The sequence below is a fragment of the Pygocentrus nattereri genome, chromosome 21, assembly GCF_015220715.1.
Source record: "Pygocentrus nattereri isolate fPygNat1 chromosome 21, fPygNat1.pri, whole genome shotgun sequence".
Classification (NCBI taxonomy): Eukaryota; Metazoa; Chordata; class Actinopteri; order Characiformes; family Serrasalmidae; genus Pygocentrus; species Pygocentrus nattereri.
In genome coordinates, this window is record NC_051231.1 from 15,120,988 (window position 1) to 15,136,603 (window position 15,616).

Below are 15,616 nucleotides of genomic sequence, written 5' to 3' on the forward strand. Positions count from 1 at the left end.
CAGTTAAATGGCCTAAATGGGCCTTTTGGAAAGCTCAGCTGAGCAAATTTTCTACAGGTAACGAGTTCTGTGATTAGTCTAACGAGTAGGACAGGTGCGGTGAACACCTGATTTGCTTTCTGCACAAAAAATGCATTCAAAGAATTTCATGATTGCACTATTTCAAATTATTCTAATTCGTTGACCAGCACCTGTAGTCTCCTATTCTCGCCGCACAAGCAAATCTGCTTTAACCATCAGAATAAACTGAATCTGTCTCGTCATCCCATGGGCCTCAATTACATAGTTTTCTCACCACACAGTCAAAACTGAGATTTCTTTATCATATCTAGGCCCATATTCCATAATCACAGCTCATCATCGAGAGCTTTTTCCTAGAAGATGGTTACAGATTGGCAGAGATAAAGAATCTGCATGAATATCAAGTCATATGGAACCCAAACCATCTGTGGCACTATTTATTATCGTTAGTCAGTAGGGAGTTCAAAATACAACCTGATCAGTAGCTACATTATCACCATTGATGATAAACACACTCCTCAAAGCCTGAGTGCTGAACTTCTTAACATTGGCGTATACAGCAGCTGCAATAATAAGAAAAATGTGACTATCAATGGCAATACAAGGAGAAATTCACCTTTGTGTGACTGAATATTGGGGGGAATGGGAGAAAACTTCAGTAGCTGTAATATAAACAATTAAGCAAAACTTTAAGAAAGTAGTGAGCAGTTAATTTATCTGTTACAACTGACTTGTCAAATCCTTCACAATATTTACAATAAGAGGATTAAGTTTACTCTACCTTGCCTGGTTAACTACGAAAAAGTATCACATTTTAAGCAGTAATGCAAGTCAGAGGAAAGATATGTGAAAAGAACTTAAGATCTTTTATGCTAGATCAAAAAAATCTGCCTCTATATTTTTAAATGAAGAAGAAAAAAAAAAAATTAACAACTGTAGAGACCTTCAAAACATTATACTGAAGTCACATCTGTCAACATTACTACACAGCCTAAATCCATGATTCTCAAACAAAATTAAGACAACATACCAAAGTACAAAATCAATAGAATCGAATTCATAATTAAGATGTTATGTTGGACGCATCAGACACTTTCCGATGCAAACAAATCACAGATTTTTATTTTTATTTTTATGTTTCTAACTTTCCAGAGTCCGTCTACTTCTTCTCCTTCTTCTTGTCCTAGAAACAAAAGAAAATACTATTAATCGAAACTACATATAATATACAACCCAACTTCTTTTAAATTTCACAAACAATCATGTTTAAAGCAACTCCTGTGTCTACAATGTACATCAAGTAGGGGCTGCACAACTCCATAATTTTTATTATTATTTTTCCTAAAGTTGAGTTTTGTGAGTGAGTTGAGGTCGACTAATTGCTGATGACATCACCCAAAAAAAAAAAAAAAAAAAAAAAATTACCAGGACAAGGGAATGCTCAGGAACTTTAAAATCTGTGACAAAGTCACATGTAAGTAGAGCGAGATACTTTTCCAAAGACCCCCTCCAAAGAGAGAGACAGCTTTCAAAATTCACAGTCTGTTGGAGCACTTAGAGCCCAGGTATAATCAGCCATCCAGAAAATGCATTACAGAGATTCAGAAAGCGATGCAGTTAGCTAGATGTTAAAGCTATGAGTTTTGCAACTAATAATTGTCCCTCAGATCTGAGTCCAGTCTCTCATAAGTCTCATTGCACACTGGGTGAAATCACAAACATATGCCCTACAGAGTGCAGTGCTTTAGGTGAAAAAGTGCAGAGGGTCACACACTAGCAGTTCAGCTGCCGCCTCCATTATAGATATTTCAGATATGCTTAGTGACTGGAAGATTAAACACTTTAAACACCACCTTAGACACAATATCAACAATAATAAAGTAAAAAGAGCTCGTTACAGAATCTGTCTTGGTATCAGCAATCATGTATTAGAATCAGATCTGAACTAAAAACCTATACCTACTACTTCAGGGAACCGGAAATATGAACTGTGGAATCGTACAAATCTGTTTCTGACCTAGGTGCTCCCTAGGCAGCCTTGCTGAGACGCTCGCCTGCACCAGAGGTCCGGAGAGCCAGATAAATTTAGAGTATCGTAACTGAAAGTAAGAGTAACCAACTTCAGACGGTACAGGTTTACAGGGTGTTATGCTCCCTCTCCAACCTCACAGGGCTTTTTATTGCAGTTATTGGGAAAATGGCGATAATAAAATGTTCAGTTGCTGATCTTTGAAGCCCTGTAGATCAGAAAGAAATGTCAGAAAGAAGCCACAGCTCAGTAGAGCGTGATGTGCCCTTTCCAAGGATCCCTGGATTGCATTGCTAGCCATCAGGGAACCAAAGCTACAGACCCCGAAATCTCCAGATTTGTTATCTGCCGTCTTCACTGATGTTGTTAGCATCTCCAGCATCTCCATGTTGTTGGTATCATAATCACAGGATCAGCGACTAGTCGACATCAAGATTAAAACCATCACTGAGCAGTGAAGTCGACTAGTCTGTGCAGCCCCTAACCTCAACACAGTGCGAGAAAGCGTATTAGAACAGTACCTTTTCATTCATAGCAAGGATGACCATGAGCTTTCTGAAGATGGTCACAAAATCCAAGAAGAGATCCACACAATGCCTTCATGGAAGAGGAGCAGGAGAATCACGTTAAGTTAATTTGTAAGAGTTAAGAGTTAATTTGTAAAATCATCTAAAATCTGAAATCTTCACAGCACTACAAAAAGACCACATGCATTATATATGTTATTATAAATAATTACTATAAATTCATGATCACATTTATGCATATTTATTTATAAAGGCCATTACACACCAAACAAGACACAAATAAATGACTAAATAAATACACACACACACACACACACACAGGACACGTATATCATATGTGAAGACACATATTATAATTTTTTTTTTAACATGCCAAGTTGTTCACACTCAATAAACTGTGCTGACTATGTAAAAGGCCGTAAGACAGTAAAAGAGGTTTCCTCACCAAATGTAATCCTTATCTCCCATTTCTGCCTTTTCAATGATGAGCTGAGTGTCAAATAGCACAAATCCACACATGATAGCCAGACCAATGTAGACATGAGCCTAAGGTGAAAGCAAACATGGAAAAAACAGTTGAAGGCCCAGTCCCAATGGGGTGTCCAGATTCTTGTTAAGACACAGGGGCAGGGTGAAGTATTAGGGCTTCAAACTGAGGTTTTTTTTGTTTTTTTTTTAAGAGACACGTTCCAAACAGAGTGTTATGAGAGGAAAAGAGAAAAAAACTGACAAGATGGCTGCATAAGCAACCAAAGAAACCCACAAATGTGAGAATTTCCTCTGCGTTGAGAATTTCCTCTTAGTTTAATGTTGTTTCAGTGTGCCATCATTCAGTCTGACTTTCACCTCCTTCCATCAGTAACACCAATCAGTGAGCTCCCACACCATCAATTAAAATATAAATGAGTGGTGTTTCAGACATGGAGTAAAAACTAAAAATTGCAAACAGAAATTTTAAAAACTTTAATTTATACCTTGAAAAGCATGACGGAGCCCACAAACATGTTGAGGATAGAAACCAGCAGCAGAATAGACAGGGCCGACATCAGAGTGCCTTAAAGAGAAGAGGACAAATTAAACCTGACAGTGAATTACCGGCTTTATTGCGATATGTTGACGACAGTCTTGAAAACAAAGCCTGGATAAACAGCATTTTTATCATATCAGTGTCAGAAAGCAAGTGTAAAGTAAGACTAGACTGACTACAACCACAACACAGACTAACATCTTAAAACATAAAATGAAAGGCATTCCTCACCTCCCAGGAACAGGTAACTCCTACGTTGAGCATAGAGGGCACTCAGAGTGAAACAGGTGAAGATGACTGAGGTGCCCAGGAAAGCAGTCATGATGATGCTGCACAAACAGAATAAATATAAATCATAGTGTGGAAGTCAATGATTATTTTATTAATTATCAATATGCGTCATCAGGAGTTCCTCCACATTTAATATTTGTAGCTCAGTTTGAGCTGCTTTTGGAGATTCTATTTGCTGTTTGGCTGTCGTCATGCCAACGGCAGAGGCAATCGGTCAGTGCATTTTTGTTGCTGGTTTTTAGAAATAACAAGGGTGAACAAAATGTAGCATTTTTGTTGTCTGAAAAATTGCATTTGCAAGACAGTCAGTTATACACTAAATACAGTCTTCAGGGAGAATCTGGAGAAACATGTGACTGACTGCTATTAGACTTCATAGATGATGTTGCTATGAGAACATGAGATGCATGTCCCAGTGGAACCTGTTTAAATAGACTCTTAAAAAGATGGTTCTTAAAAGGTTCTTTACAGCAGAGCTTCACTGCCTCCAAGTTACAGCTTCTCTACTGCACCACCTGCTGGACAGAAGCTCAACTGGTAGCATTAAAGCAGGGTTACCTTGGGTTGATTTTTATGACATAATCCAATGCTGGGCCAAGTCCAACACCTGCAACAAAGACAAAAAAAAAAAACAGAAGTGTAAAATGCATAACATAATTTTCTCTGGTAAAATGATGCTAATGGAAATATATGAAAAACATTTTAAAACCATTTTGATTACACTAACACACAGTAAGTCACTCAAATGAGACATTACAATAATTAACTATGGTTTTGCTACTTATTTTGTTTAATAGACGCTATTTTTCCTTACTCAAGTTTTACCTCATCCAATAAATGTGTGGTTTCTTTCTGATTGTTAAGATTTATTGTAATTTAAAGAGAAGAAAAACACAACTCATAACTTTATTAATAACAACTTATTTAGAAAATTGATGCTAATTTATTATCTTGGGAAACTGTCTCTCTTGTCTAATAAGCTCTTCTTTCCTTCACACACGTCAGTTTGATGATCATCGCCGCTATAAATCTTGGTACTATCCTGGGCTGTTTGAGAGGTGGATGTTGCTCCTTTAATAAGCCACTTTACTCACCTGTGAGGAAAGCAAAGCCAGCGAGGATGCCCAGCCTCTTCTTCTCAGTCTGAGGGCTGTGAGGCGTCATGGCGAGCCAAGCCATCATGGCCAGAGATCCCAGCACGGAGAGCATCCCACCCTGAGAGTTATACACAATAAAAAATTTAATTTAACAAACCAAAAACAGCCAAATAATTTAAATATGATTTTTTATGAATATATGCAATATAGGAATTCTAGATCAGTGATGTATATAGATGGTGCTGCTAACACTAATACACCAACCAGCCACTTTATTAAGTCCATCTCCTTGCATCTATACTCACTGTCCTTTTATCAGATCCACTGACCTTATACAAACACTCTGTAGTTCTACAGTCACAGACTGTAGTCCATCTATTTCAATGCATACCTTGTTAGCCTGTTTTATAATGAAAAATTCCAAAAGGCTTTGGGGGTCATCACAGTATTTTCTAGGAAAGTTGAGATGAGCCTTTATGTTCCTCTTCGGTCCAATGCCTTTTCACCCCTTGCCCCAATCACTTGGGGGCACCACTGCTTCAAGTTTTCTCCATTTGTAGATAATGGCTCTCACTGTGGTTCACTGGAGTCCCCAAGCCTTATAAATGGCTCTGTAACCCTTTCCAGTCTGATTTATTTCAATAACCTTCGCTTTGTTCTTTACTCTCTTCTGATCACAGTATAGCGTGTGGAGTGTTTAGACCAGGGGTCTCAAAGTGCCGGCCCGCAACGCAGTTACTTATGGCCCCTCACGGGTTAACAAAATAAGCATAAATCTGGCCCCCAATTAAATTTAATTATTTTTGCTTTATTATTAATGATTAATTTTTATATTTTATCTTAACTTCTTGTATTTGTGTTTTTTTTGTTTTTGTGTGTGTGTTTTTTGCTTACGCAGCGTTGCCTGGTGATTAGCACCAGGCAACGCTGCGTAAGTACAATCCACTCGTAGGCCGCATGTCTCTACGCATATGTGCTCACCATTCCCGGCAAAAACATTGTTAGCCAAAATGTCTCTGTCAAAACTCTCAAAAAAGAAAAGAAAAGTTGACTTGTAGCACAGACAGTTTCGAGAGAGCTGAACGATCGATTATTTATTTGTTGAGTTTAACGCAACTGCCACTTGTCTGATATGCAAGGAGAAAGTTGCCGTGCTTAAGGAGCACAATCTCAGGCGTCATTATACCACTAAACATGCATAGCAGTATGCTGGGTATGAGGGAAAGGAGAGGAAGAGAAGTTTCTGGTAGCAAGCACTGAGCAAGCACAAAGCAAGCACTGAGCAAACACTGAACAAAATGTATTTAAATTTCTGTATGTGTACATAGTTATTATATATTAAAATAGCTGATTTTCCCTTTTCCCACTGCTTTTTGTCACGATGCTTTAATCTGGCCCCTCATTGAAAACACAGCCTGGTTAGTGGCCCCCAAGTAATTTGAGTTTGAGACCCCTGGTTTAGACTTTTTAGCCTACTTTTCATAGCTGGAAAAGTTCCATTTAAGTGAGGTTTATATTCAACAAGGCTGGCAGTAATCAAGCTTGGGTGTGTCCAGTTTAATTTATCCCAATTATCAACTAAATTGGGTTGAGTGGTTGATTTGTGATTACTTTTTCTCCACTAGTTGGTGTTGGAAAACCCTTTTTCCTTTAATAGATAAAAGAAACTAGTCAAGAAGCAAAAAGACAGCTTGTAGCACAAGTTCTGTGGTGCATGACAGAACAGCACTTTAATCCTCATGGACCTGAGAACATTTGAAAAAGATCTTACCTGAAAAAGCCTGAGGACAACATGGACGTAGGCCCCGGCTGCCGCCACGAACATACACACAGCTAAACTGGCGTAGACATTCTTCAGGTGCTGCTGAGTGGAACGGGAGCTAAAGAGAAAGACAATGAAGAGGTTAAGAGAAATGAAGAAAAACAGGTAGAGATCCAACAAACGATTTAGATAGACTGTATATCAAAGACTGTCCATGTTACACTACAACCTTTTGGATGCTCAAACATGCCGTTCAGAACTAACAAAGTACTTTAAACATCAAAATAAAGCAGTTTTAAGTCATTCATTATTGTTTGCCGTTTAAAAACGTATTGAATCTAGGGCTGAAACACACAACATCTATTGTTTTTATGTGCATCTGTTAATACTGATACGTTGATTTATAAAATGCAGAAATGTTGGAACTATAAACCTCTGTAAAAGATAATTAAATAAAAAGGTATATCATTCGTAACCCTACAGAAATAAAAGTAATTTTTTTTATCCAGATGGATAAAGTCAGCCAAACACAGAATAAATCCACTTGTAAACTCATTCACACACTGAAAAAAATAAGAAAACTATTTTCCCCAGTAATTCTATTTCGTTTTAGTTAGCTTTCCAGTGGACATTACAGTTTTGATTTAGTTGTCCTTTTTAATTCATTTTAGTCAACCAGGACATTTTTTCACTGCTAGTTTTTTTTTTTATTTTAGCAGTAGTTTCATTAACTACAATAACCCTACTACGAATGCAGTAAAATGAGCAAAATGTATGTATTCTAAAGCAATGACACAGCAACATCTAAATATTTTGCTCTTCTGGAGTTCAAAACAAACATTAAATATCATTTTCACACATAATTTGCTGGTATAATTCAGAGTTCATTATTCCATCAATGACAGCAAGTCTGGCTCAAAAGCAGCAAAACAGGCCCAAACCATGATACTACCACCACCACCATGTTTCACAGATAAGGTTTTTAATGCTGGAATACAATGTTCTCCTTTCTCCTTCTCATTTAAACCAAAAAGGTCCATCTGTCCACAAAACATTGGTTCAATAGCCTTCTAGCATACAGCAGACAGGCAGCAATGTTATTGTTTGAGAGCAGCGGCTTTAATTGCTTTGAAAGTACCCTGGATTCCTTTGTGACCTCATGGACTATTACACGCCTTGCTTTTGGTGTGATCTATGTCGGTTGTCCACTCCTGGGGGGGGAATAACAATGGTCTTGAACTTCCTCCATTTGTACACACTATGGAATGGTGGAGTCAAAACAGACAGTTTTCTAACCTTTTCCAGCCAAAGAGACTCTTCATCAAGAATTCTTCTCAGGTCCTCAGAAATCCCCTTTGTACCATGAAACACTTCCACAAACATGTGTTGTGAAGATCACACTGTGATAGAGCCATATTCTTTAAATAAAACAGGGTGGTCACTCACACCTGCTTGCCATCCCATTGATTGAAAACATCTGACTAATTTAATTTGGTTCTAGTTTTGACTAAGTTTTACATCAAATTTATGTAGAAATATATTGTGGCTGTCCAAAGAAAGTCTCTCCAAAATAGTAACTTCATAGAAGAAAGCAAAAACACCTTCCAAATACCTTCCAATATAAATTAACGCAGAGAGATTTTATTTAAAGTGATTTCAGAGCATTTCTATTGATCCGTTCATCATAAAAGGTCAGCTGGTGTGTCGAAATGATAGAAAGGAAAAAAATAAATAAATAAATCGCCTAATATGGAGATACAGGGTTTTCTTTGGACAACAATAATATAATTCTAAAAAGGTCCACAAACTTTCGAACACCACTGTACATATATAAATAAAAGTGCGTGTATTTCAAGCAAATCCGCTGATATCCCTACTTTTTCATTTCAAAACACAAAATGCAGTCCACCAGCACTTCAAAGCTGACAGAGACAGTATACTTTGGGAATCATCCTCTAAAATAAACAGACTGGCGATTAAAGATTAACTAAAGCTCATGAAGGAGACTGGATCATTCGAATTTACTACTAAAAAAGCTGGACGCCCCATTCCAAATCCATGGACGTTAACATGCTGTTGCACTGCTTTGTAACAGCCTCCACTCTGCTGTGAAGGCTTCTACCAGATTTTTGAATGTGTCTATGGGAATTTGTGTCCATTCAGTCAAAAGAGCATTGAGGGGGAGTCAGACACTGATGATGAATGAGAAGGCCTGGCTCAAAATCACCATTCCAGTTTATCCCAAAGTTGTTCAGTAGGTTTGAGGTCAGGACTCTGTGCAGGCCACTGGTGTTTCTCCACACCAAACTCATCAAACCACCTCTTTATGGAGCTCCCTTTGTGCACAGGGGCTTAGTCATGCTAGAGCAGGAAAGGGTCTTCCCCAGACTGCTGACACAAAGCTGCAAGCATGTAATTGTGTAAAATGTCTGTGAGCTGTAGCATTAACATCATAATTTACTGAAACCAGAGGGCCCAAACCCTGAAAAACAGCCCCAGCCCATTATCCCCACCTCCACCAAACTTTACTGTTGGCTCTATCCATTCTGGTAGGTAATGTTTTCCTGACATCTATTAAACCCAGATCCATCAGACTGAAAGACAGTGAAGCATGGTTTATCACTCCTGAGAACACGTTTCCACGTTTACAAAGTCCACCACTTCAGTCGACGCTTGGTATTGTGCAGTGATCTTAGGCTTGCGTGCAGCTGCTCAGCCATGGAAACCCATTTCATGAAGCTCGACACACACTGTTCGTGCTGACGTTGCTTGCTCACTGTTTATGCAATGTCAAATCCAGCATGCTTATATACACTTGCCATTTCATATATTAATCCTCAAAGAACAGTTTATAAAAAAAACCCCACACACCATGTTTATTTCTAAGGGATAGAGAAAGGTTGGGAAATGGTCATATAAAATAAAAAAAAAAATTAAAATGTAGGATATAGGACCTTTAACTCTGGAAACTGGTTATGTGCACAACATACAAAAAAGGGCACTAAATTTTGAAGATTATTGATTTAGCACAAGAAAACGACCGACCTTGAAATGAGCCAACTAATTACTAAATCTTTCTGCAGCATCGCAATCAGAGACCACAAATAGCAGTTGAGAGAAACAAGAAAACATGTTTAGTGTAAATACTTACATCTGAGAGAATTTGAAGAGGGCATCAAAGTTGATGTTGCGATCAAACACGTTCATGCTTCTTACTTTTGGTCAGGGAAATAACCTAGTAATAAAAGAAATAAATAAACATGGTTAAGAGAACATCACAGTCAGGGAGAGCTGTTTTAAGTTGTACAAACTAAACAATAATGACTTTAGCACATGTGAAACTGATACTGTATGATATTTATAATCAGGCCCAACTGATATATAACTACCAGATAAAATGAGTGGTAACAATATGGGATATTGTAATATGTGCTGATGCCTATATTTTTCACGTACATATCAGATACGTAAACATTGGGACAAAATCTACAGAGAATCAGCATTACAGAGAAACAATTTTCTGTAGGGTTACAAATACAGTAAAATTCATAAAATGGTTAAACATTCTGCTCTTCTCTAGTACAATAAATATACCATATAAATATATCATATACTATGAAATATTATTCAAATCTAGACACGCACAGATAACATTAAGCAATTAATAGCCGATTCCTGATTTTGATATCATTGGGCAATCCTAACAATAAAATCTGCCTATACTGACTAATCTTGATTTTACTGATGCTGACGGAAATGTTGGCAATATATATAATAATAATAATAATAATAATAATAATAATAATAATAATAATAATAATGCATACATGTGTGCTCACTAATAAGAGGTAACAAGAGTTTTTGATGGCTTTTCCATAACGTAGCACTACTAGTGCACTGTGATTCTCACTTCACTCTAGCTCCACTCTGGGTTTTCTACTTCTGGCTCCTCACTCATACGTCAGAGAGAGCGCTCGGCTCCACATGACATCCATATTTAACATCATAAGAATAGACTTGAATATATGGAGACACTACACACTCTATTTAATTTATTATAGAATTTATGTCTGGCATTAAATGAAAGAACCAGTTAAGCATTCTGAGCTACAGAAGGTTTTTAGAAGGTTTAGTCTTGAAGCGATGGTCTAATCACAAGCTAGAAATCTGCAGAGCATAAACAACCATGGGTGCTTTTAACTTGCTCTTCTTTTTCATTCACAGCTAGATTAACTATGCGAGTCTGGCTCTGTGTGATGTCTGTAGATGTTATTTCCAGTCTGTAGCTCTGCTGATCAGCTCTGCAGCACAGATACTGTGTATGAAACTGCAACGATTTTGAGAGAGAGAGAAAAAAAAACAAAAAAAAAAACACTGACGCTCCGACTTTATGAAAAGCTGCACAGAGTAAAATCACACGTACTCTGACTCTGCACATTCAGAATCTGTAGCTCTGTCTGAGATCAAAGTTTAACGCAATAAAAAAGTCCAAGGTACAACGTAATCCAATCAAGACTGTGCTGAGCCTGAGCAAGGTTAGCCTCATAGCTTTGATCCCCACAGCATGTATGAACACATCTGGTAAAACACATTTCAATCACGTTTTAGTATTTGATGATACAATTATTATTATTATTATTATTAATACTACATACACACAAACTACCAATATAGCACCTGCCATTCATTTAAAATGCAGTGCTCAAAAATGTAGGAAAAAGACACAAAAAGTAGTCAAAAACTGAAAACCAGGCTGACATTTAAAAAACAAAATGCAACAAAAATAAACCATAAAAACGATATTGAAAAAATGTGTTAAAAGATGTAATCAAAAAAAATTCTAAACATTACTGAAATTGTAAAGTAAAATGCCAGTAAAAGGTAAGCAAAATAAAAGCTAACTACTCACAACAACGAAGAAGTACATTTTGTTTTTAGTTTTTTTTTTTATATCAGTGATAGAAGCGTGCAGCAAATAATTATTGGCAATATGTTTTAGATCCTCAGTGCACAAAAACAAAAAGCTACTTGACCACTTTCAAAGGCAAACTTAAGAATATATGCATAAATGAAGACCACAAAGGGCGTAGCATACAAATGATTCTTTGACCATTCATGGCTCTGTATAAAAACATTTTTTCAAAAGAACCCAGGTAGAACCATCTTCAATATTGTAAGCTGTGCACGGCAGTAGTCAAAGCAGGCTGAAACAAAAGCACAGATCAATTTCACGGTACAAAGACAAACTGAGCTTACACCTGTCTGAGGACAATCTGTCAGACATAATTCTTTGTGAAACATCAGGCAGCACTAACTGTAAAAATGGGAAATTAAAAAGCCCAGCCATTTCTGCCATTTCATCATTAAAAGCTGCAGCTGCAAGTATGTGGTAAGCAATATTAGACTTTGTGTCCACGTTGTGCCCTGTGACCAGATTACAATCTTACATAAACCACTTTCTATTTACCAACATTCACTTCAGCTCTGGAGCCTGAACTAATGGTAAATTTCACAAATTTTTCAAAATTACTGCATAATAAAATGGTTCATAATATTGTTTGAAGCTGTTTGATGTGAAACGTTCTGTTCTAGAGAAATCTAAGAATATGCTGCCTGATGTCTGAGAAGGTTTCGAGCTAATTTTTATATTGTTAAACTCCATTCATGTTGGAGGAATACATGCAGGGCATTGTGAATTTAAAAAATCCCTATTGAAATGTTTTGCTTCTAGATTTTCCAATATTTTACCATTATCAAAACTGAGAGGACACGTGTAGGTCCAGTAGTGGTTTTGGATAGTAAATAAAATGTCTACATTTGTGTTGTAGTCATGGTGACCCCTGGCTCCCATCACCACTACTGTAAAGAAATGTCTCTTTAATGAACCATTCACTTTACTCGAGAACTTGTGACATGTCCATTTTGATTCTGTCCCCAAATATGGAGCTGGACCTACACTAACATTTTTCCAGCTTGGAGAAGTTACACCGCAGTTAAGTTCCCACAAGAAAAGAATACTAGATTATGCAAGTTAGGCTGCAGCGGTCAGAGCTACCAGGCTGCCTGACTGATAGTGAAGTTTATTAAGTTAATTGCCAACCTAATTTTCCTAAGTTAAGATCAAGCATCCAGCTGACCACAGCAGCCTTTTAACACTGTCACTTTGGAATATGGTTAGCTTTTATAGCATAGTCAGACAGCTAGCCTAGAACCACATAACCAAGCCAAACATTGAAATTTAAAAGGGAAATCCACCCATTTTATTTCTGCATAGCTCAGTGTGTGAGATGTAAACAGAGTGATTCAGAGCGGTTTGGTGTGAAATAGTTCAGATTTCTTTAGAGCAGTGGTGATAGGAACAAGGGGTCGGCACGACTACAACGAACCACCATCATATGGAATGTTTATAGTTAAATAATGGAAAATCTGAAAAACACAAGATTTTTATGGGAAGTACTCTACCCTTCACTGGATTCAAATACATTATAAAGGGCAACTCCACTATTTTTTAAATAGTTAAGATGTAAACAGAGTCGTTCAGAGTGTACTGGTGTGAAATGCTCTGTTCTAGATAAATTTAGAGTCAGAATTGTTCGCAGTGACGATGATAGGAACCAGATGTCCATCTCTAAAAGCTCCCTCACAGAGGGTTACAACATGACATGGTCATGAATACACTACCTGACTTTTCAGACACTGTTTTATGACAGTTTTGAGAAAATTTTGCCCTAAAATCTATTCATGCAATAGGTGGAGGGACACAAGACAGGTTATGAGGCAAAACAGTCCGAAAGAAAACTCAGATTTTCCAATGTTTTCCCATCATCAACATTCCAAGTAAAACTGAAGAAGACATACTTCACTAGACAGTGGTTTTGGATAGTAAATAAAATGGCTATACTTGTGTTGTAGTCATGGCGTCCCCTGGTTCCTAACACCAGCACTATAAAGAAATCTGAAGCTTTTCTCACCAAGCCACTCTGAATAACTCTGTTTACATCTCAGAATCTGAATCATGTCAAATTTAACAAATCGGTGAAATTTCGCTTTAATGACATGGCATTTTAGCCTGCTTGCTAGCTCACGTCGCTACCCTTTACTTAGCTAAGCTAACTAGCATGTCTAAAACCAGATATGCTAGCTAGGTTAAATGGGTAGGAAAATGCAAACGATAGCGTAATATTGAGGTTGGTGAGAATTATGTAGGTCACACAGCTTATCCTAGCTATTTGTTCTCTGAGCTCACTGGACCGATATGGCAGACTGTGTAACGCTAGCCGGTCAAACGCAATTCTATAACTTAATAGCTAGCCAGAGCTAGCAAGCCGTATCTGTGGCTTGGGTTAACGCCCACATACCGCTCATACTTCTAGAATACTCTTATCTGATGTAACTTAACGGCGGACGCTCCCCGCTCTTCTTTTTTACTCATGTGCCATACAAAAAAACATGAGCATAGCAAGCTACCGCCAAGATAAATGTCCCAGTCTAATTTACCCGCTAACGTAACCAAGCAGCTGGAGCTAACCGCGTTAGCCCTGTCTGACCAACTCACTGTTTTGGTAACCTGGCTGCTAATGCTAACGCTACTGAGGCAGAAGCGGCGACGTTTTTCGATATTTCTAACAAAAGCGGAGCGCAGAACGCTGTAAAACAATTTATCAGTGATGATGAGGAATATAATCGATGCCTTACCAGAGAGAAATTCCTTCACTTTCGCTCCCGCAGACGTCCAATCCGCCCGTTTTCGGCCTGTATTGTCCTGCTGACAAACTACGTGCTGGACTCGCAGATCTGTTTGGAGGCGGAGCTCTGATTAGCATTACGTGTTACACCTTGGGCTGCAGAGACATTTAAGGTGGAACGCAAAAATGTAAGCCAAATTCTTCTCAATTGAATATTGAAAATACGTATTCAGAATAGCTACAGATATTTAAGTATCTGTATTCAATTCGAGTTACATTTCGTAAAGTCCGCATTCAGAACATAGTTACTTTTTACGTTTTAGGAGAATACTTTTAGAATAGGTCCTGCCTTAAATAAAAACGCTAGTTTATTAGCTATTTAAAAATAAGCACTGTGTGTAATACATACTCTAACAAATAACTCAGTAATCGCATCTTTACATACACTAAAGCTCTGAGCTCTGCTAAAGCCTGAGAAGACTGATCAATCAATGTGATCACGTCTGTAGCTCTACTCTAGCACGTCTGAAATGAATTAGCAAATAAAAATACAAAGCTAAAAGATTTTGTAAAATGAAAGCCTAAAAACTTTATGAACGGTAGTGTTTTACACCTTCCTTATTTTGTCACAAGGGTTTATATGATGCAAGAGGAAGTCTAATGTTAGCTACAATGCAAGCTAAATTGCTATGGATTCATTCAGGAACTAGTATGTCTTATCAAACACTATGTTTAGTAATATCGAGGATTTCTTGATGTTTTTATTTGTTTAAAATCAGAATTACGATCGGGCACATCCTGCGCTGAGGAAAATCGCTGATTCACCTGTTGTGTAAATGGTAAAGTTCTGGTGCAGACGCTGGGGGTCAGTAATGAGCTACAGATCACTCAGAGTTCAGTACTGGATGTTTGATCTGAAAGTCCTCCACAGCAGTGAGTTCAAATTATATTCCGAGTATTCCGAGGTTTTATTTGAGAGACATTATAGAATCAGAAGTAGTTACATTTGTTGGAGATTTTATGCCATAAAAACACGAATTCATTGACCAGAAAGAAACAAGCGTGTCCGTAACATAACAATGATTTTATTTATTGTTTAATGAAATGAGCACAGCTTCCAACAGACTCATAATAATAACAATAATAATAATAATAATAATAATAATAATAATTTAGA

At 37.5% G+C, this 15,616-nt stretch overlaps 1 protein-coding gene across 1 annotated transcript; it reads right to left on the bottom strand.

Moving 5' to 3' along the window:
• Positions 1-429: 429 nt before the first annotated feature.
• Positions 430-14,604, bottom strand: tegt (testis enhanced gene transcript (BAX inhibitor 1)). The gene is made up of 10 exons (XM_017692791.2): positions 14,450-14,604; positions 9,906-9,989; positions 6,764-6,872; positions 4,990-5,110; positions 4,454-4,502; positions 3,836-3,933; positions 3,552-3,631; positions 3,023-3,123; positions 2,572-2,647; positions 430-1,204 (listed from the first exon to the last, which is right to left on the bottom strand). Exons 2-10 carry the CDS (start codon positions 9,959-9,961, stop codon positions 1,181-1,183), a joined length of 714 nt encoding a protein of 237 aa, XP_017548280.1. The 5' UTR covers positions 9,962-9,989; positions 14,450-14,604; the 3' UTR covers positions 430-1,180.
• Positions 14,605-15,616: the final 1,012 nt, after the last annotated feature.